Source organism: Jaculus jaculus, chromosome 13, assembly GCF_020740685.1.
Source record: "Jaculus jaculus isolate mJacJac1 chromosome 13, mJacJac1.mat.Y.cur, whole genome shotgun sequence".
Lineage (NCBI taxonomy): Eukaryota > Metazoa > Chordata > Mammalia > Rodentia > Dipodidae > Jaculus > Jaculus jaculus.
In genome coordinates, this window is record NC_059114.1 from 69,161,014 (window position 1) to 69,183,070 (window position 22,057).

A 22,057-nucleotide genomic window follows, 5' to 3' on the forward strand; every position below is an offset into this window, starting at 1 on the left:
TTGCAGTGGCAAGAGGCCCTGGTGTGCCCATTCATTCCCTCTGTCTTGTCTTGTCTTGTCTTGTCTTCTCTTTTCTCTTCTCTCTGTTTCTATCTCCCTTTCCTTTCTCTTCTTGCAAATAAATAAGAAAAAAATTCTCTTACAAAGGAAAACAGAGAAAAACAGTCACGTTCAGGGCATCAGAAGGTAGATGGTGGCAAAGTTCTTTGCCACATTCAAATTCTAGCATATTAGAATACTGGAAGAGCAATATTCAAAATACTCAGCACTGTTCCCATCAGGCTCCAGGGCTGTGTGCTCCAGTGGGCTGATCAGGAGGAGGGAGTGGGGATGCTTGGAGGTGTGCAGGCTGCAAGGGTTTCTTCCTGGGCTTCTTTCTCTGCAGCTGCTCCCATAGTGCCTCACAGTGAGGAAGACCCAGAGACAGGCCCGGGAGAGGGAGGAAGACCAGGGGCAGCATGGGCCATGGTGCTCTGGAGAAGGAGGGTGTTACCAGGAGGTAGCAGAGTATAAGAATAATTAGGAGTTGGTCCATAGAAACCCATGGGAAAGCAGTTACAACAGGAAAACAAAAGTGACATCACACCGAGCAGTGGTTCCTATGGGTAGCTCCTAAGTACGTGACCATCCTAATGTCAGCACTAAGGTCACCAAATGCCAAATGTCACTGATGTGGCAGGGGGGGCTTGGTGGCAGTATAAAAAAATGTCAAGTCTTCAGGTATTCTTAGACAGGAATAGACAATATCTAAATTATCAAAGCTAAGAACTAACAGTCTAAGTTTGTTTTTCTGAAATATGGAGGTGTCATCCACAGAACCTAACAAAACATGGTTTGTAAGTGATTGCAGGGGAAGAGCTGGTAGGAAACCTCTTCATTTTGCTTTTAATTCTCTGAATTATCATACTATATGATTTTGGTTCAGGCTTTCAAAGATAAAATAGTTGACTAATTCTTCGTGTTTGTGAGTGGAGCTCATGTCTACTGATTTGCACCCTTGCCCTGTCCAGCCGTGGCCTCTGACTCACACGGGGTCTGTAAGACTGCCTTTGGCTTGCAGTACGCTCTTGCTTAGTCACAGACACGGAGATGACTCGTATGACCGGCTGCTGTGCGCCACGCATTGTTGCACAGGTTTCTGTGAAAACTTTGCTTAGCCCTGGGAGGCAGTGGGACATTCTCTTGCAAAGTCAGTGAAACTGGAATTCAGAGTAGTTTGAACAGCATGTGTCTGGCAGAAGTAGAGCTTGAGCTTGGGTGTGACTGGTTCTAGGTCCTTGGCTGGAAGTGGCCACCAGCCAGACTCATTTAAAAAATATTTATTTACTTATTTATTTGAGAGAGAGAATGGGTGCGCCAGGGCCTTCAGCTGCAGCAAACAAACTTCATGTGCATGCGCCACCTTGTGCATCAGGCTTATGTGGGTCCTGGGGAGTTGAACCTGGGCCCTTTGGCTTTGCAGGCAAGCACCCTAACTGCTAAGCCATCTCTTCAGCCCCAGACTCATTTTTTTTTAATTTTATTTATTTATTGGCAAGTAGAAAGAGTGCAAAAGAGAGAATGGGCACACTAGGGCTTCTAGCCACTGCAGATGAACTCCAACTGCATGTACCCTTTGTGCATCTGGCTTACATGGGTACCGGGGAATCCAACTCAGGTTGTTAGGCTTTGCAGGCGAGGGCCTTAACCGCTGAGCCATCTCTCCAGCCCCAGATTCATTTTTAAAGGGGTGTGTGAGTGATGTGACAGGCATGCCTAGCTATGAGTTTGAAATGCTGTCAGAATGAGTTAAGACTTTGTTCACTTTAGGTCATTCCGACATCAAGGTAAAGAATATTACGGACACATCGCAGAAGACCCTGAGAATCGCTGATCTTCAGGGCAAGACAAGTTACCGTCTGGTACTGCGCGCCTACACAGACGGTGGCCTGGGCCCGGAGAAGAGCATGTTTGTGGTGACAAAGGAAAATTGTAAGTCCAATACTGCCCGGCGGTGCCTCTCCCATTGAAATGCGGGCCCTCGCCTTCCCTGCTCACGGCATTGCACATTTTGGTTGACTTTATGACAGAGAGAGGGCAGGCTAAAAGGTCATGAAATGACGCTCTGCTCTTTTCTTGTCAGTTTTATGCGTAGTTTCTGAATGAGGGCCTGAAAATTTTAATTAAAATTAGGGACATACCCCAAATCTAAAAGTCTGAATGCATGTTAAATTCTTCTACATTCAGCTTAAATTTTTCCCAGCTACTTCATGATTTTTAGTAGGTCCAAACTCATGTGTAAGAAATACCCTGTAAAATTTTTTGTAAGGTCCAGTGCTGACAAAATTGCAGATGGAAGTAGAGGGAAGAGTAGCCGCCGTGACTCACGTCAGAGAGCTTGCACGGGACGCAGGCTTGCCCTCCCTGCGCCGAGCCGGGGTCCACGTTCGGTTCCTGAGGAACCATGAGAGTTGCATGTGCTACAGCAGAGTGTTGTTTGAACTGTGGGGGTACCCAGTAGAAGACAGATGGGAATATCTGGTGGTAGTTTTTAAAAAAATATTTATTTACTTACTCATTTATCTGAGAGAGATAGAGAGGTAGAGAGAATGGGCACATCAGGGCCTCCAGCCTCTGCAAACGAACTCCAGATGCATGCGCCACTTCATGCATCTGGCTTACCTGGGTCCTAGGGAATTGAACCATGGTCCTTGGGCTTTGCAGGCAAGCACCTTAACCACTAAGCCATTTCTCCAGCCCCTCTGGTGGTATTTTTGTCTTGGGTTTTGTTTTTTTGAGGTAGGGTCTCACTGTAGTCAAGGCCGACCTGGAATTCACTAATGTTGCCTCACGCTGACCTTGAATTCATAGCAATTCTTTACCCCTGCCTTCCAAATGCTAGGATTAAAGGCGTGTACCACCACCAAGCCTGGCTGTATCTGGTGGTATCTTTAGTGGTCACAACAGAGGAGGCTGTTAGCTTCTCATAGTTTGAGGTCCAGGAAGCTGCTGAACATGCTACAGTACACAGGACATCTCTTTCCACAGTTCTTTTCCATGTGGGAGACACCTTGGTGTACATCATAGGGGCAGGTATGAGAAACACTGCTGTGAAGAAGTATTAGAATAAAGATTACTATAATATCTGAAGGTTGTGTCTGTAAAAGCATTTCCATGCCCCTGGAACAGTTTGATTTGTTTTTCCTCTTCAAATAACAACTTAAATGTCTTTTAGTTTGTTTACTCTGCACTCAGTACTAAGAATGATGATTTTCAGTATTTTTCACTTTCTCCTCTCAGCTGTTGGATTAATTATTGCCATCCTCATCCCAGTGGCCGTGGCTGTCATTGTCGGGGTGGTAACAAGTACCCTTTGCTATCGGAAGCGAGAATGGTAATGGTGCCTATGTAGTCTCTCACTATTTTGTTTGTACAGTCTTGATTAGTCACATTTTACAAACTAAGCATGTTTTATTAGTTGTACAAATTAGCCAGGTGTGTGTGTCAGAATGTTGGCTTGAATATCAAGCAATTATATAACATTTTATTGAAAGGTTTTAAAGCTAGCAGGGCAGAAGTGTACATTTCCCCCCACTGTTTTACTAATAGCATGGTAATGTCAGTTTCACTCAAAAAGCACATAATTTCAGGGACTGGGGAGATGGCTCAGGGAATAAAGTGCTTGCCACGCAGCTCTGAGTACCTGAAAGACACAAGCTGTGGTGGTGTCTGTGATCCCAGCATGCTGTGGTGAGAAGGGGGACAGAGACAGGAGAATTCCGCCAAACCTTGGAAACCAAGCAGTGACAACAGTGAGAGACCTTGCCACCAAATGAGGTATGAGGTGAGGACCAACCCAGAAGTTCTCCTCAGACCTCCACACCCGCTCTGTGGCATGTGGCACCTCTACCCACACACAGACTGGCAGAGCTCTCCTGGACCTGGGCAACAAGCCGCCGTCCAGACAGCAAGGACCTCCTCACATTCTGCACAGTGCAGTCATTTATGGGCAGAAGAGAAAGTGCTCTGGTACTTCTGGCTTCTAAATCAAAACATTAATAGTTAAGAGAACTATAGAATGACCTGTTTTGGTAATTATATCCTTATTGCCAAAAATCTTATTTGAAAGCAACTAATTGAATAGCAGAGCAAACACAAAGTAAAAAAGACATTTGAAAACGGGAACACTTGTGACCCATGTTAACAAAAGTATCTTTCCTGCTGGAATTCAAAATAATAATAAAGTTTGGGCTGGGGAAATGGCTTAGCGTTAAGGTACTTGCCTGAGAAGCCTAAGGACCCAGGTTCAATTCCCCAGAACCCACATAAGACAGCTGCACGTGTTGGCACATGTGTATGGAGTTCTTTAGCAGTGGCTACAGGCCCTGGCACACCCATATACATAATCTGTCTCATAAATAAGTAAATAAAATTTTAAATAATAAAGTTTTGTTGACAGTTTTAAGTGTAAAAACATAATATGGTATTGAGCAAGTCTCCTTTTCACTTGTGTTGAATTTCTACCCAGAATTGATAGCCTTTCTCTTTCTCAGCACAGCCAGCAATGTCGTTGCCCCACGTGGCTGTAACCTTGCATACTCACGGTTTCTTAAGCCAAGCATAGTGGCTCACAGTGGACACCCCAGAACTGGGGAGGCTAAAGCAAGAGGATCTCTGGGAGTCTCTGTGATGTCAAGGCCAGCCTGGGCTACATAGTGAGACTTTGTTTCAAAAAGTCAAAAATAAAAATAAAATATTTAAATTTTACAAATACTCCCTGATTTTATTCACCTTTGGAAAGTACTTGCACAACACACAGCTGTTTCTTGCCTAGTTTAGAGCCCACACAAGCAAGAAACCTGCGTATGCAAACAAGTTCCCCCAGTAACTGATCCTGATTGGTCCAGTTTGCATTCTAAAACTTCAGTTGCATGAACAGTGACTGGCAACACTGTCACCATTGTGATTATTTGCTTTCTATTTCCATGAGACAAGTGAGGTATTGTTTATAGTCTTCACATTGGAACCTGGCTTAGAAAGCTCTAGAGAGTGGTCACATGCCAAAGACTTTCCACATTAATCTCAGGTGTTCTTCATAATTTTCACATGTAGTATCAAACGAAAGGAAGTGGCTTAGTTTTTCATGGTTGATAATCTTGCAGTTCTTAAATCTACTTATTCTGTATTTAAGGATTAAAGAAACCTTCTACCCTGATATTCCAAATCCGGAAAATTGTAAAGCACTACAGTTTCAGAAGAGTGTCTGTGAGGTAATCCTTTATTTTCCTATTTGTCTTTGAAGTGTTGCTTCTTTCTTTGGTCTTTTGTGAAAAGTAAAGTGTAGATAGCACCCTAAGAAAACTGTTCAAAATAGCATGCTTTCACATTTGCTAAGTCTCCAGTCTTTCTTGTCACCCTAAATTGTTCATCTTGTGCTTTTTTTCTCTGCTGTTGATGGCAAGAAAAATACTGATGTAGAAGAGAGTAAGTGGCACTTGGATGCACCACAGAGGAGCAGAGGCAAATGCTTATAGACAGATGTGAAGAACTAGATACAATGGGGCCTTTTGAATAGGCGGAGCAGTGACGGAGCGTTTAGTGCTGTCTTAACTGCTTTTTCAAATTGATTTCTAGGGAAGCAATGCTCTTAAAACATTGGAAATGAATCCTTGTACCCCAAATGATGTTGAAGTCCTAGAAACTCGATCAATAATTCCTAAAATAGAAGACACAGAAATAATTTCCCCAGTAGCAGAGCGTCCTGAAGAGATTTCCGAGGCAGAGCCTGAAAACCATGTGGTTGTGTCTTACTGTCCACCAATCATCGAGGAGGAAATAGCAAACCCGGCAGCGGACGACGCAGGAGGGGCTTCCCAAGTGGTTTATATTGATGTTCAGTCCATGTGTCAGCCTCAAGCCAGGCCCGAGGACGAGCAAGACATTGACCCCATCGTAGGCGCAGGCTATAAGCCACAGATGCGCCTCCCCATTAACTCTGCTGTAGAGGAGACAGCTGCAGAAAATGACGCGGATAGCACTGCAGGCTACAGACCTCAGGCCAACGTAAATACTTGGAACTTGGTCTCTCCAGACTCCCCGAGGTCCACGGACAGCAACAGTGAAATTGTCTCTTTTGGAAGTCCGTGCTCTGTCAATTCCCGGCAGTTTCTGATTCCTCCTAAAGATGATGACTCTCCAAAATCGAATGGAGGGGCGTGGTCGTTCACAAACTTTTTCCAGAACAAACCAAATGATTAGCTCTGTCACCCTCTTTGCCACTTCAGTCTGCCATCTCAACAAGCTGTCACTGCTGGCATCGAGGCAGCAGCCCGGTCATTCCTGGAGAGCCCTTGCGAAGTATTGGTGGCCAGGGAGCTTCACTCCAGGCAAGTGACACTAGAAGTGTTAATGTGCTTTTAATGTAGCCCAAAAGCCAAAGTACAGTGACTCAGAACCCTCAGCCACAAAACTCACGATTTGGAGCTCTTTGTGACCGAGCCAAAGAATCCTTCCCCCAGAGCATTTCAAGACTCACTCTGCCCAGTACACACATGCAGAACAACCCCACACCTGTTTCTGTTGTTAATGGTTTTCTCGTCTGTGTATGTTACGGAGTTTAAGTGGCTTTGCAGGCAAAAGAGAAAAATGTCAAAGTTAAAATAATGTCTATCTGCCTGACATCCACTGCAGTAGAGGAAAACCAAGCACAGATTGTAAGACTTTAAAGATGGCTGCTCTGGCCACAGCACTTACGGAAGGGAATGTAATTCTTAGCGGGGCGACAGCTCTTTCGTGTGCTGTTTGAGGAAGTATGCTGATTTCTGTGCCTACTGTACCATGGGTATCACACAGTTGTCTCAGGGGTCCAAACTTGGAAAAACAAGTGTGACACTGACCAGCCCAAATCCGAATCATCACATTTGCTCGTGTTGGTAGGTTGTTCCAAACCTTTCCCCTGTTAGTTTCTGGGCTAGCTTTCATCAGTGTAGTTGGTTATCCTTAACTGCAATTTAAATCTATAGGGCTATAGATCCAAGTTTTTTTTTCTTTAAACCCATTTCATTTTGTGCTGTAACATCAGATGTCTCTGAGCAAATTCCACATTATTCCCGAGCATATAGCTACAGTGACTTACTGTGTCAGATGACTACTAAGCAGTATCTTAAATCTAGCAGTGTCCGCTGCCCATGCAGTCAGCAGACTGGCCTCAGTTCCCCCGTGGGAAGGCATGCCATTAAGCCCAGTCACCAGCTACCCCAAGTGACCCGTGGGCCAGACTCTCAGATCCTTACATCTCAAACCCGAGAGAGAATGCTGCTTTTGGGAGGCGCCGCCTCGGGACAGCTTCCTAGTAGAGGTCATGAAATGCCTGGGACGCAGTGGCACTCGGTGATGGCTGTTCATGAGCAGTGCAGAGCTGAGTCTCCGGCACCGCACCCCCAAGCTCCGGGGTGTCCCGTCAGCCATGCGACGTGAATGTGATTCTTGTCATGTATTCTTCCCGGCCTCTGCTCATGTAGTCTGTCTTTTGGTAATTAAGGCAAAAGTACTTAAAGCTTCTGCGCCAGTTAAGAGAGGTTTGTTGTGTATCATGTGAAGCCCTGTACTGCGTTGGCAACATGGATCAACTTCTTTTAGTTCATGTGGTATCTTTTTAAAAGTCATGTGTGGAAAAAAAAATTCAGCATGGCAGGGGACAAAAAAAAGTACTCAAGAGTATGAATGTGATTTTAACTGCCAGAATTCAACCACATTTCAGAGTTTCTGATGATATGTGGAATGTATGTAATTATGCACATACATAACATTAAAACTACCCAGTAGCTCTTAGAAATCCTCACTGAAGAAAAGTGTACTCACAATCCATCCCAGCCACAGTTTCCTCTCGTCTCCCATTAGACCTTCCTTGCTTCCTGCCTTGATTCCCCTCCCAGCCACTGTGACCTCAGCCTTTCTCTTCTCCCCATCTTTTCACTCCTTGCTCTCTCTTGTCTCCCTTATCTTACTCTTCATTAAAGCTTATCAAGGCCATATTTTCTCTCTTTAGGGACAGGCTTGGCTTAAGTTAGTAGCTTTCTGGCCTGCACTGCACTAGCTTGGGGAACACAGGAAAAGGGCAGGAAAGATGTGTTGATCCCTGCCATCAAGGTACCTCCCCTTGACCTGGGTTTCAGTTCAGGGGCACTCACCCTTCCCTGCCTGTGGAGTTCCATTCCCAAGGAGCCCCAAGGAACAGGAAGAGAGTAACCCTGGATTGGTTACTCCAAGAAGCTCCCTAGAACTTTCCATGTGCTCTACACTGGCTCTCAACCCAGAGCACCTTGCCTTGTCTTTCCCCGTTGCACAGTGATGACCTCCCCAGCCCCAGCTGTGCATGCAGGGGACCCTTCACAAAGAGAGGGGACAGGGATAGGAGAAGAGCACCCGTTTTCCACCCATCCCCTAAGGGCCCACTGTTCCCTCACGACAGGGACCTTGTGCAGATAGATAGTCAGAGCAGTGCCTTCTGTAGCGAGAGACGAGGCTGCGGCATTCCCTCCAGCCCTTCTCGGCTAGGGAAAAGGAGAAATTCCACTTTCCCTTTAAAAAAAAGTTCAATCATTGCTAGAAAATTATTAGGTTCTATTTTATGTGTTGAACAGAACTCATAAAGTATACACCATCACCATTTTGTAAGCCAGTTTCTAGTTAAACTTCCCTTATTCTGGGGGTCCTTACAACCCTTGAATAGCATTTAAAAATAAGATTTAATTTAAAATATTCTTAAGGACTGGAGAGATGGCTCAACACGTGAGGGCCACTTGCACACAAGCCATGGCGGACTGCGTTTCGTTCCCCAATACCCACGTAAAGCCAGTTGCACAAAGTGGTGGCCCGTGTCTGGAGTTTGCAATGGCAAGAGGCCTTGGTGTGCCCGTACCCCTTCTTTCTGTCTGCCTCTTTCTCTGTGTCTCTCAAATAAATAAATAAAAATATTTTAAAAAATATTCTTCAACAAGGCCTTTGACATTAGATAGACCTTGTGAATTATGTACTACACAGATTAGCATAAGTCACCAATTCATGGGACCTGTAGCGCCCTACGTCTGAGAGCGTGGCCCATGTATCTGGATGGTGGCGATGTGTTTTCCGTGCTGTGTGATAGAGGTGCTTTTGTTCCTGCAGCTGGGAACAGAAGCGGCCATTCATGGAGGAGTTTGAGGGAGGAAGTGTCAGCCTCATTTTCCATAGCAGCACTGCTTCCATGGCTCTTGGATCTGAGGGACAGAGAACATCTGGTACAATTGCACTCTGGAAGTAGCAGAGAGTCACACGCTCAGAGCTCCGTGCAAGCGGGATTCTTGTTAGAAATCAGCCCTGTGGTTTTCTTCTCCCTTGCTGGATTTAACAAATATTACTGTCCTTTCTGTATTTGAATAATTAAGTACAATTCAGTGAAAGAGGCTAGAGATTGTTTTCTTCTGAAGGGGATTTGAAATCAGTTCCATAGTATTTTCAAATGAAAGTTCCCCTTAAGATGCCAACATTTAAAAAGTATCGGCTAAAGGTTTTCTACTGCTTAGGCATTTAATCTGCTAAAACATGTTTGCACTAAGGTAATTTTTGCTGTTCTCTATTTAGAACTGTTAAAAGTTGTGAAGTACCTTTTATACTTCAAAAATGCAACATTGGACATTTCAAGTAAACCAGGGAGGGGAGAATCATTAGCTATTAGGACCAGGCACAGGGAAATTTCAGTGACCAGCTCTGAATGGATTGAGTCACTTTCAGAGAGGTGCTTTGAAGGGTGTTAAAAATGGAGACGTAGCTTGGGTAGATTTTAAACTCACTGTCCGCGCCAAGTCTTAGTAAAAAAAGACTGATGCATGCGCATGGCTAGCTAGCTTCTTGAGACTTCACAGTTTTGCTCTTAACCTAATGGGTTTTAATTTCAGGCCGTGTTTCCACTCACCCAGCAGATGTTCTGGCAAACAATGTGTAAGAGCTGAATTAATACAGGAATCCATTCTCTTGGTAAAATACTTCTTCAAAGCATTTCTTTTAATCTATTTTTTTTTTTTCTGAAACAGTTTCATGGTATCATACCTGCCTTATCTCTTGGATCTAGAACAAAAAGAAATCTTTTTTTTTTTTTTAACATAAGAAACAAAGTTGTAGCCAAACTTACAGGGCACTCATCATTTAGACCCAGCCCTAGAATGCCATTGCCAGTTACTAGGCTTGCCTTTGTGCATATCATCATGGATTATATGCCAGGATTATTAATAATACTTGAGCCTTTTATTTCACTAGGGTGGTTATAGAGCCTTATTCCTCTTCAAATAGTACTTTTGCCTTAACATGACTATGTTCATGCTAATGATAAGAAATGAATAATTACTAAATGCCAGTATACAAAATTGAGAACAGCATTCACTTAATTGGCTAATGTGTCAAGCTGTATTGCATCTTGCCCAGTTTCAGAGGTTGTCATTTGGTCTAGAAGATTCAGGATTAATGCTTGTTTCTCCTTATGTCACCAATGATAGATACTTGGAATTACAAGTATCCAATAAAAGTGCTCCACTTTGTTGTAAGTAAACCGTAATTGATTGCACATTAACGAAATGTGAGTCAGTAGTAATTTGTATTACTTTTTGGTTGTTGGAACTGAATACTTGAAAAACTAAAAGATGAATGAGAAAAATGATAAGGAAGTAGATTTTTGTTAAGTTTACCTGTGCCTTCAAGGTCACCTTTGCAGTAGCCAATAAGCACTTACAAAGAAAACAAAACTGATGGAGACTTTTGCCGTACTTAGGGTGTACCTTGTATGCCTGATTAAATAGCTTACATAAATTTATTGTATTTCTTTATACATTTAAGGTATACTTTATTTTTTAACTGTTTTAATTATTCCATTTTAAATGGCCAATTTCAACTTCTGAGTTACATTACCTAGATATTCCAGTAATATAAAAAGTGAAAAGATTTTTATCTGGTAATACACTTTTCATTAAGTCACAGGCAAGTTAGCTGCTAGGTTTAACATTAATATGAGTGTTTTTATAAATGATTCCAGAAAAGAATACTGAATAATGGTTTTCATAAAGTTGTTTTCAAGTGATCTTCCCCCAGTATGATCCATGTTTCTCAAAATTTTTTTCTGATTTATCAGTTATAAGCTGCTAGTTCCTTCTGTTTGTTTGTCTCTCCAGAGTAATATTTAGTGTAGTTCAGTTCACTGTTATAGAGGGGAGGGCCTGTGTGATATCCCGGAGCATGAGTTTTCCTAAAATACATTTGCATTCAAAAGGCTTTTAAAAAGATTGTCCTGGGTAGAAAGCTAGACATCCTAAACTTGAGATGGTGCCATCGTAAACAGCACGTTGGAATGTACAATGAGGCATTTCAAGCTATTCAGTCTTCCAAGTAAGATTGTGGTTTTTTTTTTTTTTTTTTTTTTGGTACCATTCTCTTTAATTAACTGGCCATAAGTCAACATCCATATAACACTAAGAAATTACTAGATTTCACTTTCAAATTTGCATCATAGTGAATTACTGTTTACAAAATTACACATACTGTGAACAGATAGAATTTTTGTCTTTTATAAGGTTTTTTAGAATGAATGTTTTTAAAGGTGGTGTTATGTTAAATATATTTAGGTTTTTATGAGTCCTAGTAACTGTTTAGTAACTTTTGTTTGGTCAGGCGTAGATGTAGGTGTGTAAACTTAGCGGAAAGGACGGATGGGGAGAAGCCGCCGGTGCAGAGCTGTCCCCTTCTCTGTTTCTTGAAAGGTTTCTGCTGCAGACACTGTTGTTTTCAAACAAATGATCGGTTGTGATATACTATACCTAAAACCATGTTCAGTCATACAAGGATCCCTTTAACTATGCATTGACAGGAAGCGAACTGTACATTGATGCATGTCTGTGTGATTCACTTCCGGCTCACAGAATTTAGAGTTGAGGGTGGAATAAAACAACTCCACTTACAGAGATGACAACTGAAGTGTTTTCTGCCTGTGGGAAATTTGGATATTATATTAGAATGGGAAATCTGAAGATTTTAGTTACCATATCTTCTTGAAAACATGGTTATAGCAAGAATATTGAACATAAGTAACCTGTTACTAAGACACCATAAATATAAAACTAGTATGCTTGGCTGTTAACTCTATAAAGATGTTACTTATGTCTGTTTTTAAAACATGCATGTATTTAACAATTTTATCATGGTATTGTCATGAAAAAAATAAATATATTTTCTTACATCTTATCTTGATGGATTTGGGTTGTTAATGGTTTAGGTGTTTTTTTCTCTTGTCTCAAACACATGGGAGACTTGCTTTGTACTTGTATTCTGTCCCACAAGGACCACAGTGGTTCTAAAGCAGTCATCAAAAGCTGTACCTACAGTTTTAGTATTTTAAGAGTTGTGCTTCATTAAATCAGTGTTCTATTTACCAGAGAAATTGGTCTAACAGTACTCAAAAAGTAAGAATGCAGCATTAATGAAGAAATAAGCACTGGTCCTTAAAGTATAAGGCATTTCATTTCATTTTCTCCCAAAACAGCCTAACTATTTCTGGAGTTTCTGGGAATATGTCAAAATTTCAACTCACTGAATTTGGAAATACAGTAATTGATGTAGCTAAACTTTTAAAGTATGCGGTGATCTTAAACAGAGGTTCACAAAGGGAGAATTGAAGTCCTTCATCACACGTAGCTCAGAGGAACTACTAAAGCATGAATGGACCTGCCTTTAGCCTGCAGAAAATGCATACCAGTTATAAATGAGTTGAAAAACCCATGTTAGCATTGCAGTGCTGGAAAACGCACATATGGCTTGGACTTCGGGGAGTTCTCAATGCATAACTTGTTTCCCACACAGCGAATTCAAAACCAAAATATATATACCACCATCAACACCAGGGACTTGGGGAAGTCAAAAAGAGAAGAATGGCATGCTTATTAGGAGAAAGAAAAACAGGGATGTATGAATAATTTTAATGCACAGTATTGAATATCACACTAAAATGTCAGCATGCAAACATAGGTTCTTTGCAAAAGAACTACAGGATTCATTTTAGATCTATAAATTTGACCTATTCCTCTTCCCCTTGAGTGGCCAACAGTAAAACTGATTTAATGACACTAAGTTTTTACAACTCAGAGAAGCTGAGGTAAGTACAATGTCTTAAGCTGATTCGAGATTAAATTGGAGATGATTTTTTCTCCCAGGTTGTCAGTCTTAGGTTATGTAGACAAGAAAAGCATTTGAGGAGGATTTTTTAAATTAATTTATTTGAGAGCAACAGACAGCAAGAGAAAGAGGCAGATAGAGAATGGACACGCTAGGGCCTCCAGCCGCTGCAAATGAACTCCAGACACGTGTACCCCTTGTGCATCTGGCTAACGTGGGTCTTGGGGAATGGAGCCTCGAACTGGGGTCCTTAGGCTTCACAGGCAAGTGCTTAACTAACCGCTAAGCCATCTCTCCAGCCCTTGAGGAGGATTTTGATAAAAGCTACTGAATGGAAATAATGTTAAAATGAATGATATTCATCAATGTCTTTGTTAGCTGATCAGGTCTCTTAAGTGCTTGGAAGGTAAGAAACAAGGTGAAGTTCTAGCTTGAACTTTTTAAAATTTATTTATTTGACACAGGGAGAGACAGAGAGAGAATGGGCGCATCAAGGTCCCCAGCCACTGCAAAGGAACTCCAGATGCATGCGCCACCTTGTGCGTCTGGCTTACATGGGTCCTGTGGAATCAAACCTGGGTCCTTTGGCTTCACAAGCAAGCCTTAACCGCTAAGCCATCTCCCCAGCCATCTAACTTAACTTGAAATCATCTTTGTGTTCCTGCCCCCTGTCAGCCTTTCATTGCAGCAGAGCTTGTGTCATTCTCTGGTTGCCGTTTTTCCTCCTTTGCTGTGGCTGGGTTTCTCGCGGTTTCTGAGATTATTCCAGAAGCTGGGTGTATGAGACCGCACAATCCTGACTGGGACCCTGTGCTCCCCATTTACTACCTGGATCACCCAACTTCCTCATCTTAAGATGTAGCTCTGATGTGATGCATGAGATCCAGGACCCTGGGAAGTATAGCAGAGGGTACACACAACTAGATCCGTGCTCCTACAGGGAGGCAGAAATGCTTGCAGACTGGCTTAGATACGGCGCGCAACAGGAGCTCTGATGTGTGGACCCCAGAGTTTGTCACCCTAGAGCTCACGTTTTCTTCGGGTAACTTGTTTGCTCCCCAGATCTCTGTGGAGCACAGAGGAGCTTTGGTCTGTGTCCTGGGGTCCTCCATCCTTAGTCTTCGCTGTCCATTCTGCGCGCCCCCTCCCCCCAACCCCACATGGCAGCATGTACCATTTGATTGCTTTACTTGAAACCACAACAGCGCCTCAATCATTGTTATAGAGCTCGGTGCATTATTTGCCACATGTTGAAACTTGGTGAATATTTTTTTTTTTTTAGTTTTTCGAGGTAGGGTCTCACTCTAGCCTAGGCTGACCTGGAATTCACTATGTAGTCTCAGGATGGCCTCGAACTCACAGTGATCCTCCTACCTCTGCCTCCCGAGTGCTGGGATTCAAGGTGTGCGCCACCATGCCTGGCTTCTTTTTTATTAAGTATTTTTATTTGCAAGCAGAGAAAGAGAGTAAGAGAGAATGGGCACACCAGGGCCTCTACGAACAAATTCTGAGTGCATGTGTCACTTTGTGTATTTGGCTTTACATGGTGTTACAGTCAGATTCATGTTAATGGCAGAAATCATCTGACCAAGAGCAGCTTGTGGGAGGAAAGGGTTTATTTTGGCTTAGAGATATGAGGGGAAGCTCCATGATGGCAGGGGGGGCAAATGATGGCATGAACAGAGGGGTGGACATCACCTCCTGACCAACATCAGGTGGACGACAGCAACAGGAGAATGTGCCAAACACTGGCAAGGGGAAGTTGGCTGTAACACCCCTAAGCCACCCCCAACAATGCACTCCCTCCAGGAAGCTTCAATTCCCAAATTATCATCAGCTGAGGACCTAGCATTCAGAACCCCTAAGTTTCTGGCGGACATGTGAATTAAACCACCATACGTGGGTACTGGTGAATCAAACCCAGGTTGTCAGGCTTTGCAAGCAAGTGCCTTTAACCACTGAGTGGTCTTTCCAGCCCAGTAAATATTTTTGAATGTGCCTTGAGAAAGAAAACCCATAGGCTTTAATATGTTCCCTGGTTGTTTTCCACAGGGTAACCCCCACTGAGTAATAGTCTCAAATCATGGAAATATGAAGTGACCTCATTAAACTTACGTCCTTGGAACAGAAGTAGAAATGCTCTGTGGTGTCTACAGATCTTGACTGGACAAAAAATACTAGACAAAGAGTAGGAAACTGACAAAAGGAAATCAACAGTCTTTTTAGGCAATATTAGCTCTTTTAATATTTTACTTTTTTATTCTTTCAAGCATTCTTTACTGTGTGCAAGCTTTGAACACAAAAGCTCCTATCTGCAAGAGTGATGTTTTATTTGGGAACTTCATTTATTTCATGTATTTTGCAAAAAAAACACAAAAGGTTATCAATGGATTCTTTTTAAGGCAATTTAATCTTGACTGAAACGCCAATGGGGAGATGAATTAATTCTGTCTTGCAGACATTTTATGTTGCTTATTTTCCGCAACATAGTAGTGACTTTGAGGTCAAACAAAAGTATTTGGCATGAAAAAAAAAATTTAAAGGGCTGGAGAGGTGGCTTAGTGGTTGAGCGCTTGCCTGTGAAGCCTAAGGACCCCGGTTTGAGCCTTGAATCCCCAGGACCCACGTTAGCCAGATGCACAAGGGGGTGCACGCATCTGGAGTTCATTTGCAGCGGTTGGAGGCCCTGGCACGCCCATTTTCTCTCTCTCTCTCTCTCTCTCTCTCTGCCTCTATCTCTCTCTGTCTGTTGCTCTCAAATAAATAAACAAAAATGAACAAAATAAATTTTTGTAAAAAAAGTATTAGGCACGAGAGGTCAGAACTAAGGAACTCTTTCTAGGAGCCACCGGCACATACATGTGAGAACTCTCACAGCAACTTTTCCATAACTGACTAATAAAGATGTGGGCCCAGTGCAGAGTTCTGATTACTTGCCATTTCCTCTAAGAGCTGGGAGCCAGGGCTCATGCTGAGTGATGGCTGTGTGACTCAGTTTCCTCAGTCCCCAGAGCATCAACACCAACAACTGTGCTCCACCCTGGACATGCAGCTATTGGCAACAGGTCCTTAGACGCAAGGAAAATGGGATTTACAGGAACTATAAATAGAAATTTTAAAATAGCTTTTGCTCTTTGGATATAGAAAATCCCTTGTCAGTCTGTGACTCATTGTTTACAGAAGTAGCAGCATATGAGGTGCATTTTATTTATTTGAGAGGAAAAGGCAGAAACAGACAATAAGAATGGGCGTGCCAGAAAGAATGTAAGAGCCAAAGGAAGGGTAGGACTCCTTACAACTTGCTCCCTCCAGACATAAAATGGCCTGGATATCCATGACCTCACAGTGCCTGACACTACCTACACAAGACCATCTTAATAGGAGGAAAAGATCATGACGTCAAAATAAAAGAGGGGGCAGGGGATATGATGAAAAATGGGGTTTCAAAGGGGAAAGTCGGGGGAGGGAGGGCATTACCATGGGATAGTGTTTATAATTATGGAAGTTGTTAACAGTAATAATAATTAAAAAAACAACAAAAAAAATGTAAGGGCCCGGAAGGGGTGGCGCACGCCTTTAATCCCAGCACTCGGGAGGCAGAGGTAGGAGGATCGCCATGAGTTCGAGGCCACCCTGAGATTATACAAGTGAATTCCAGGTCAGCCTGAGCTAGAGTGAGACACTACCTCAAAGAACAAACAAAAATTAAGATGGGAAGGGGATATGATAGTGGATTTGTGAAAGGGAAAGTGAGGGAGGGGAAGGAATTATCATGGTTTATTGTCTCTAATTATGGAAGTTGTCAGTAAAAAAAAGTTTTAAAATTAAAAAAAAGAAAGAAAGGGCATGCCAGAGCCTTTATCCATTGCAAACGAATTCCAGATACACGCACCACGTTGTGCATGGAACCTGGGTCCTTACACTTCGCAGGCAAGTAAGTACCTTGAGCGCTATGCCAGCTCTCCAGCTCATGAGGTGCGTTTTAAGGGGGAGGTAGGTAAGAGCAATTGGGAGGTAGAGTTGATGAGAGCTGCAAGTTGTACCCCAAGAAGGCCCACATTCTTTACCGCCGGAGCGATGAGTTCTTTTCTCAAACTAAATAGGATGGAACATCGCTCCCAGAGTTGGGATACGAAGCAGTGGACTTGTAGTTAGCAGAAACAGGAGATGAAGGTGACCTTGGGTGTCCATCTTAGGAAGGGTCCTATTACAGAAAGGATGAGGAAAGAAAGCCTCCCTGAGCCTTGAACAAGTAAGTAGTCGGTGAGCTTCAAGAGGGTTCTGAGCCTCAGGAAACCACCATCTTGATTTCTATTTCAAATTCCCACCAGCTTTTGGCAAATAGCAAGCAATGAGCTAATAATGTTTGTGACTCCCAAAAAGTGAGCTGGCCAATGTCTGCCGGGGGCCACAGCAAGGAATCCCAGGATGCCAACGACTCAACATCTCCAAACACATTCCCAGAGGCTTTGACTTCCAGGCCAGAGGCAATGAGATGCCACTGCGGGGGAGGCCTCTGCCTTGAACAATTTAACTTTTTTGGTTTATTTTTATTTATTTATTTGAGAGCAATAGACAGAGAAAGAGGCAGATGGGGGGGGGGGAGAGAATGGGCGCGCCAGGGCTTCCAGCCACTGCAAACGAACTCCAGACGCGTGCGCCCCCTTGTGCATCTGGCTAACGTGGGTCCTGGGGAATCGAGCCTCGAACCGGGGTCCTTAGGCTTCACAGGCAAGTGCTTAACCACTAAGCCATCTCTCCAGCCCGATTTTTTTTTTTTTTTTAAACTGGGATGGCTCCATCCGAGGACAAGAGCTAATCCAAGTTTCTTTTAGAAAATTCTGAGGTCAGGGCTGGAGAGAGGGCTTAGCAGTTAAGGCGCCTGTCTGTGAAGCCTCAGGACACGGGTTTGATTCTCCAGGTCCCATGTAAGCCAGATGCACAAGGGGGCGCACACATCTGGAGTTCGTTTGCAGTGGCTGGAGGCCCTGTTGCGCCCATTCTCTCTCTCATTCTCCCTCTGTCTCAAAAACAAACACAAAAACAACTCTGAGGTCATGGGAATGTGGCCTGGGCAACCCGTGCACACATTTTCTGTGGTGCCTTCTTTTCGGTGGTGCCTCCATTTCACACCTCCCTCCCACAGTTGCCCTTTGACCCCCTAGGTTCAAACAAAGCATGGACTGTCCACCACATGCTCCGAGGTCACCACGCAGGGCCCCTGCAACCCTGCAGGCCTCTACCCCTGTGCTCCATCTGATCGTCTTATTTTCTTTGCCTTCTGCCAACTTCCTAACAGGGCTTTTCCTCAGCTAATCCTCTGGCCTGGTGCCTCTTACTTTTGTTATTAAATGAGTATAAATGGCAAATTCCTTGAGCCTCCTTGGCCCTTCTTCTCAGAGACATTGCAGTCCAAATCCTCTTGGAGCCAAGTCTGAGCTGCGGTCCCTGATAGTTTAAGGCAGCCGGAGCCTCAGGCTGCACCCCACGTTATGAGGTGGGCAGACAGGGTCATCAGGGGAGACCACACCACAGGTTGGGGAACTTCTGTGTCTCCTGATGCCATTTGGATCTTAAGATCAAACCAAACAAGACATAAGAAGAGACTGCCTCCAATTGGTAAGACATCATGTTCCTTTCTCCATCTTTCCAGGAAAGGACAGGGCAAGTGCTCCTGGGAGCCACACACTTTCTAGGACAAAGACCCAGCAGAAGGAGGAGACACGGAAGCTTTGCTTGCTGTGTGTTTTGCACTTGCAGCTCGTGGTTTGGCCAGGGCAAGGCAGGGACCCAAGGAGCATGCTGCTTGGCCAGAAATAGTTTGAACAACTCCCCTGAGTTCTGGAAGTGATTTGTAGGGATGAAGGCAAGGGAGAGAAGGGAAAATAATTCAATGCAGGGCCTAACTGCCTCTGGAGGGCCAGATTCCTCAGCTGCAGGCTCTGCTTTCACATTTGCTCACTCCAGAGCCTTGGAAATAGTCTCATCAGAGCTCTGATGACAGACCAACAAGCAGACCCCTGGGAATTGACATCTTCCCCAACTGCGCCCCCATACCCACATAACCCAAGAAGCTCCAGAGGGCCACTTAGTAATCCTGAGGACCCTTGGCAGACTATCCATCTGGCCAAAGGTTGTGTCCTACAAGGGCATGTGGTGGTTTGAGTGAAAAATTTCCCGTTGGGCTGGAGAGAGAGAGCTTAGCGTTTAAGGCGGTTGCCTGCAAAGCCAAAGGACCCTGGTTTGATTCCCTGGTACCCACGTAAGCCGGATGCACAAGGTGGTGCATGTATCTAGAGTTTGTTTGCAGCAATGGAAGGCCCTGGCATGCCCATTCTCTCTCTATCTGCCTCTCTTTCTCTCTCTCTCTTAAGTAAATTATTATATTTTAAAATGTATTTTATTTAGTTACTTGAGAGAGTGAAAGAGGGAGAGAAAATGGGCACACCAGGGCCTCCACCCACTGCAAACGAACTCCAGATGCGTGTGCCACCTACCTTGTGCATCTGGCTTACGTGGGTCCTGGAGAGTTGAACCTGGGTCCTTTGGCTTTTCAGGCAAAAGCTTTAACTGCTAAGGCATCTCTCCAGCCCATAAATTATTAAAAAAAGAAAAGAAAAGAAAAGAAAAGAAAAGAAAAGAAAAGAAAAGAAAAGAAAAGAAAAGAAAAGAAAAGAAAAGAAAAGAAAAGAAAAATGTTCCCTATAGACTTAATCCCTGTTTGGGATGGTTGTAGAACTTTAACAGGTGATGTCTTGGTGGAGGAAGTAGGTCATGGGGGAAGGCTTGAGCTGTAACAACCCAGTTCTTCCCACTGCCTTCCTGCTGATGTGAAGATGTGACACAGGCTTGCCATGCTTTTCTTGCCATCATGGAAACTTCCACATATGGAAACCTTAAGCCAAAAATAAACTCTTAGATTTTTATTTATTTATTTGACAGAGAAAGAGGAAGAGAGAGAATGGGGTCGCCAGGGCCTCTAGCCACTGCAAATGAACTCCTGATGCGTGCGCCCCCTTGTGCATCTGGCTTACGTGGGTCCTGGGGAATTGAACCTGGGTCCTTTGGCTTTTCAGGCAAATGCCTTAACCGCTAAGCCATCTCTCCAGCCTGACTCTTTTCTTCTTTAAGCTGCTTCTGCTTGAATATTTTGTCTCAGTAACAGGAAAGTAACTGACACAGGACATGTCAGCCACCCATCTTTCTGCCCATCTGCTCTGGCCATCCCGGCAGCAGAACTGCTATTCTGCTTAAATATGAGCATTCTTTGAACATGAGGCTAAGGTGATTGATTATCTGGAGGTCTAACTCAGAAGCCAGTCCATGTTGCCACATTGAATCAGTCATTTTGCTGGCCTCCACGTAGTCACCTATAATCTGGAGCAGCCTATCTCCTCCACCAATGCCCACCAGTGTTAATGCCTCCAGCCTTGGCATCTTACAGCCTCTTGATGGGTAAGGCAGGGGCTGTTTACCCACCCTACAGTGTGTGCCATGCATGCCCCTCGTCATGACGCCTGCCAGAGACACACATTATCCAGGTTGAGAAACAGCAGTGGGTTTGGCTAGAGCCACACACTTCTGTCATGTGGGGCTCGGGTTTTCATTCCTACAAGTGGTTCTTTCCATGCTGGGATCCCTCAGGGTGAAAGTCCTGAGAACTCCTAAAAGTCTTATTCCCCGCTCAGCAAGCATGCCATGAGGTCATGGACGTCCATCTGCATGGGCAGCCAGTGTGCACTCCTGGGCCAAGCAAGAGGCTGGCAGAGGTAGGGAAGGGCAAAGGCACTGGGAAAACAGCTACGATTTTGTCCATGCTCCTGGTCTCACATATTGCCTAGCCATTGGGAACTGGACTCCTCTGGCCCGTGTATGTCCCAGCAGCTGGGCCCCGGCAGGCTGCCCCTGGGCAATCTCGCCCCCCTACACACCCAGGAAAGGCCGCCTGCTGGGGCGGGGGCTGGTGTTCAGGCTGCTGCGAGGGGCTGTGGCCTCTCCTCCTCATTCTTCATCCATTGGGAACTCAAAGTGCTAAAAACAAGCTTTCTGAGAACCATATTTTTCTGGGTGAAAGGTGAAAAATGCAGCATTTCCTCCAAGTGGAAAGACCTCGGCTTGCCAGCTCTGGGCACGTTTTCGAGATCCTTCCTCCCACTCAGGGAGCGGGATAGAGGGGGAGGCTGGAGGTGGAAGGAAGGGGAGGCGGGAAGTGGGGGGGGAAAGGCCAGCCACCGAGGACAGAGCAGTGGATGGGCAGAGAGCAGCAGGAGACCTGTTGATGTTGGCACGGCCCTGGGGGTGCAGATCAGGAAAGGAGGACCAATAGGGGTGGAGAGCAGGCAGCCCCCTAGAATGGTAGCCACAGCACCAATAGGCTCCAGAGAGCAGTGTAGAAGCAAAATCGACCCCAAGACCTGTCTGAAGGAGATCTTGTGGGTGAGCATCGAGGAAACAGACGCACTTGTGAAAATCCATTTTCATAGAAAAAGTGAGAATCTTGCCTCCTCACATTCCACGCCCCCCCTCCCCAATCACCACGGCTTACAACCTGTGGGAAGTTAGGGGGAAAATTTCCCCAGAGTCTGATTGTGGGCACCCATGCCTCACAATACTTTTCCTCCAGAGGCTGCGTTAACCTCTGAGCTTCCTGGCCACTCCCCAAACCTTCCTCTCTGCCAAAAAGCCAGGCAGCTGCCTCCACCCTGCTACCACAGCAGCTAAGCAAAAACAAAGCTAAGGGGCTGGAGGGATGGTTTAGCAGCTAGGGCGCTTGTCTGTGAAGCCCAAGGATTCAGGTTCGATTCCCCAGTATCCATGTAAGCCAGATGCACATGCGTTTGGAGTTTATTTGCAGTGCCTAGAAGCCCTGGTGCATCCATTCACACAC

General features: G+C 44.5%; 1 protein-coding gene across 2 annotated transcripts in view; it reads left to right on the forward strand.

Moving 5' to 3' along the window:
• The window catches only part of Lifr (LIF receptor subunit alpha), a 59,349-nt gene extending 47,106 nt beyond the window's left edge, over positions 1 to 12,243 (forward strand). For both annotated transcript variants that reach the window (XM_045132255.1, XM_045132256.1), the window contains exons 17-20: positions 1,810 to 1,971; positions 3,280 to 3,373; positions 5,171 to 5,249; positions 5,614 to 12,243. In XM_045132255.1, coding sequence (XP_044988190.1) covers positions 1,810 to 1,971; positions 3,280 to 3,373; positions 5,171 to 5,249; positions 5,614 to 6,237 — 959 coding nt within the window. In that variant the 3' untranslated portion in view covers positions 6,238 to 12,243. The remainder of the gene's footprint in view (positions 1 to 1,809; positions 1,972 to 3,279; positions 3,374 to 5,170; positions 5,250 to 5,613) is intronic.
• The last annotated feature ends 9,814 nt before the right edge of the window (positions 12,244 to 22,057 follow it).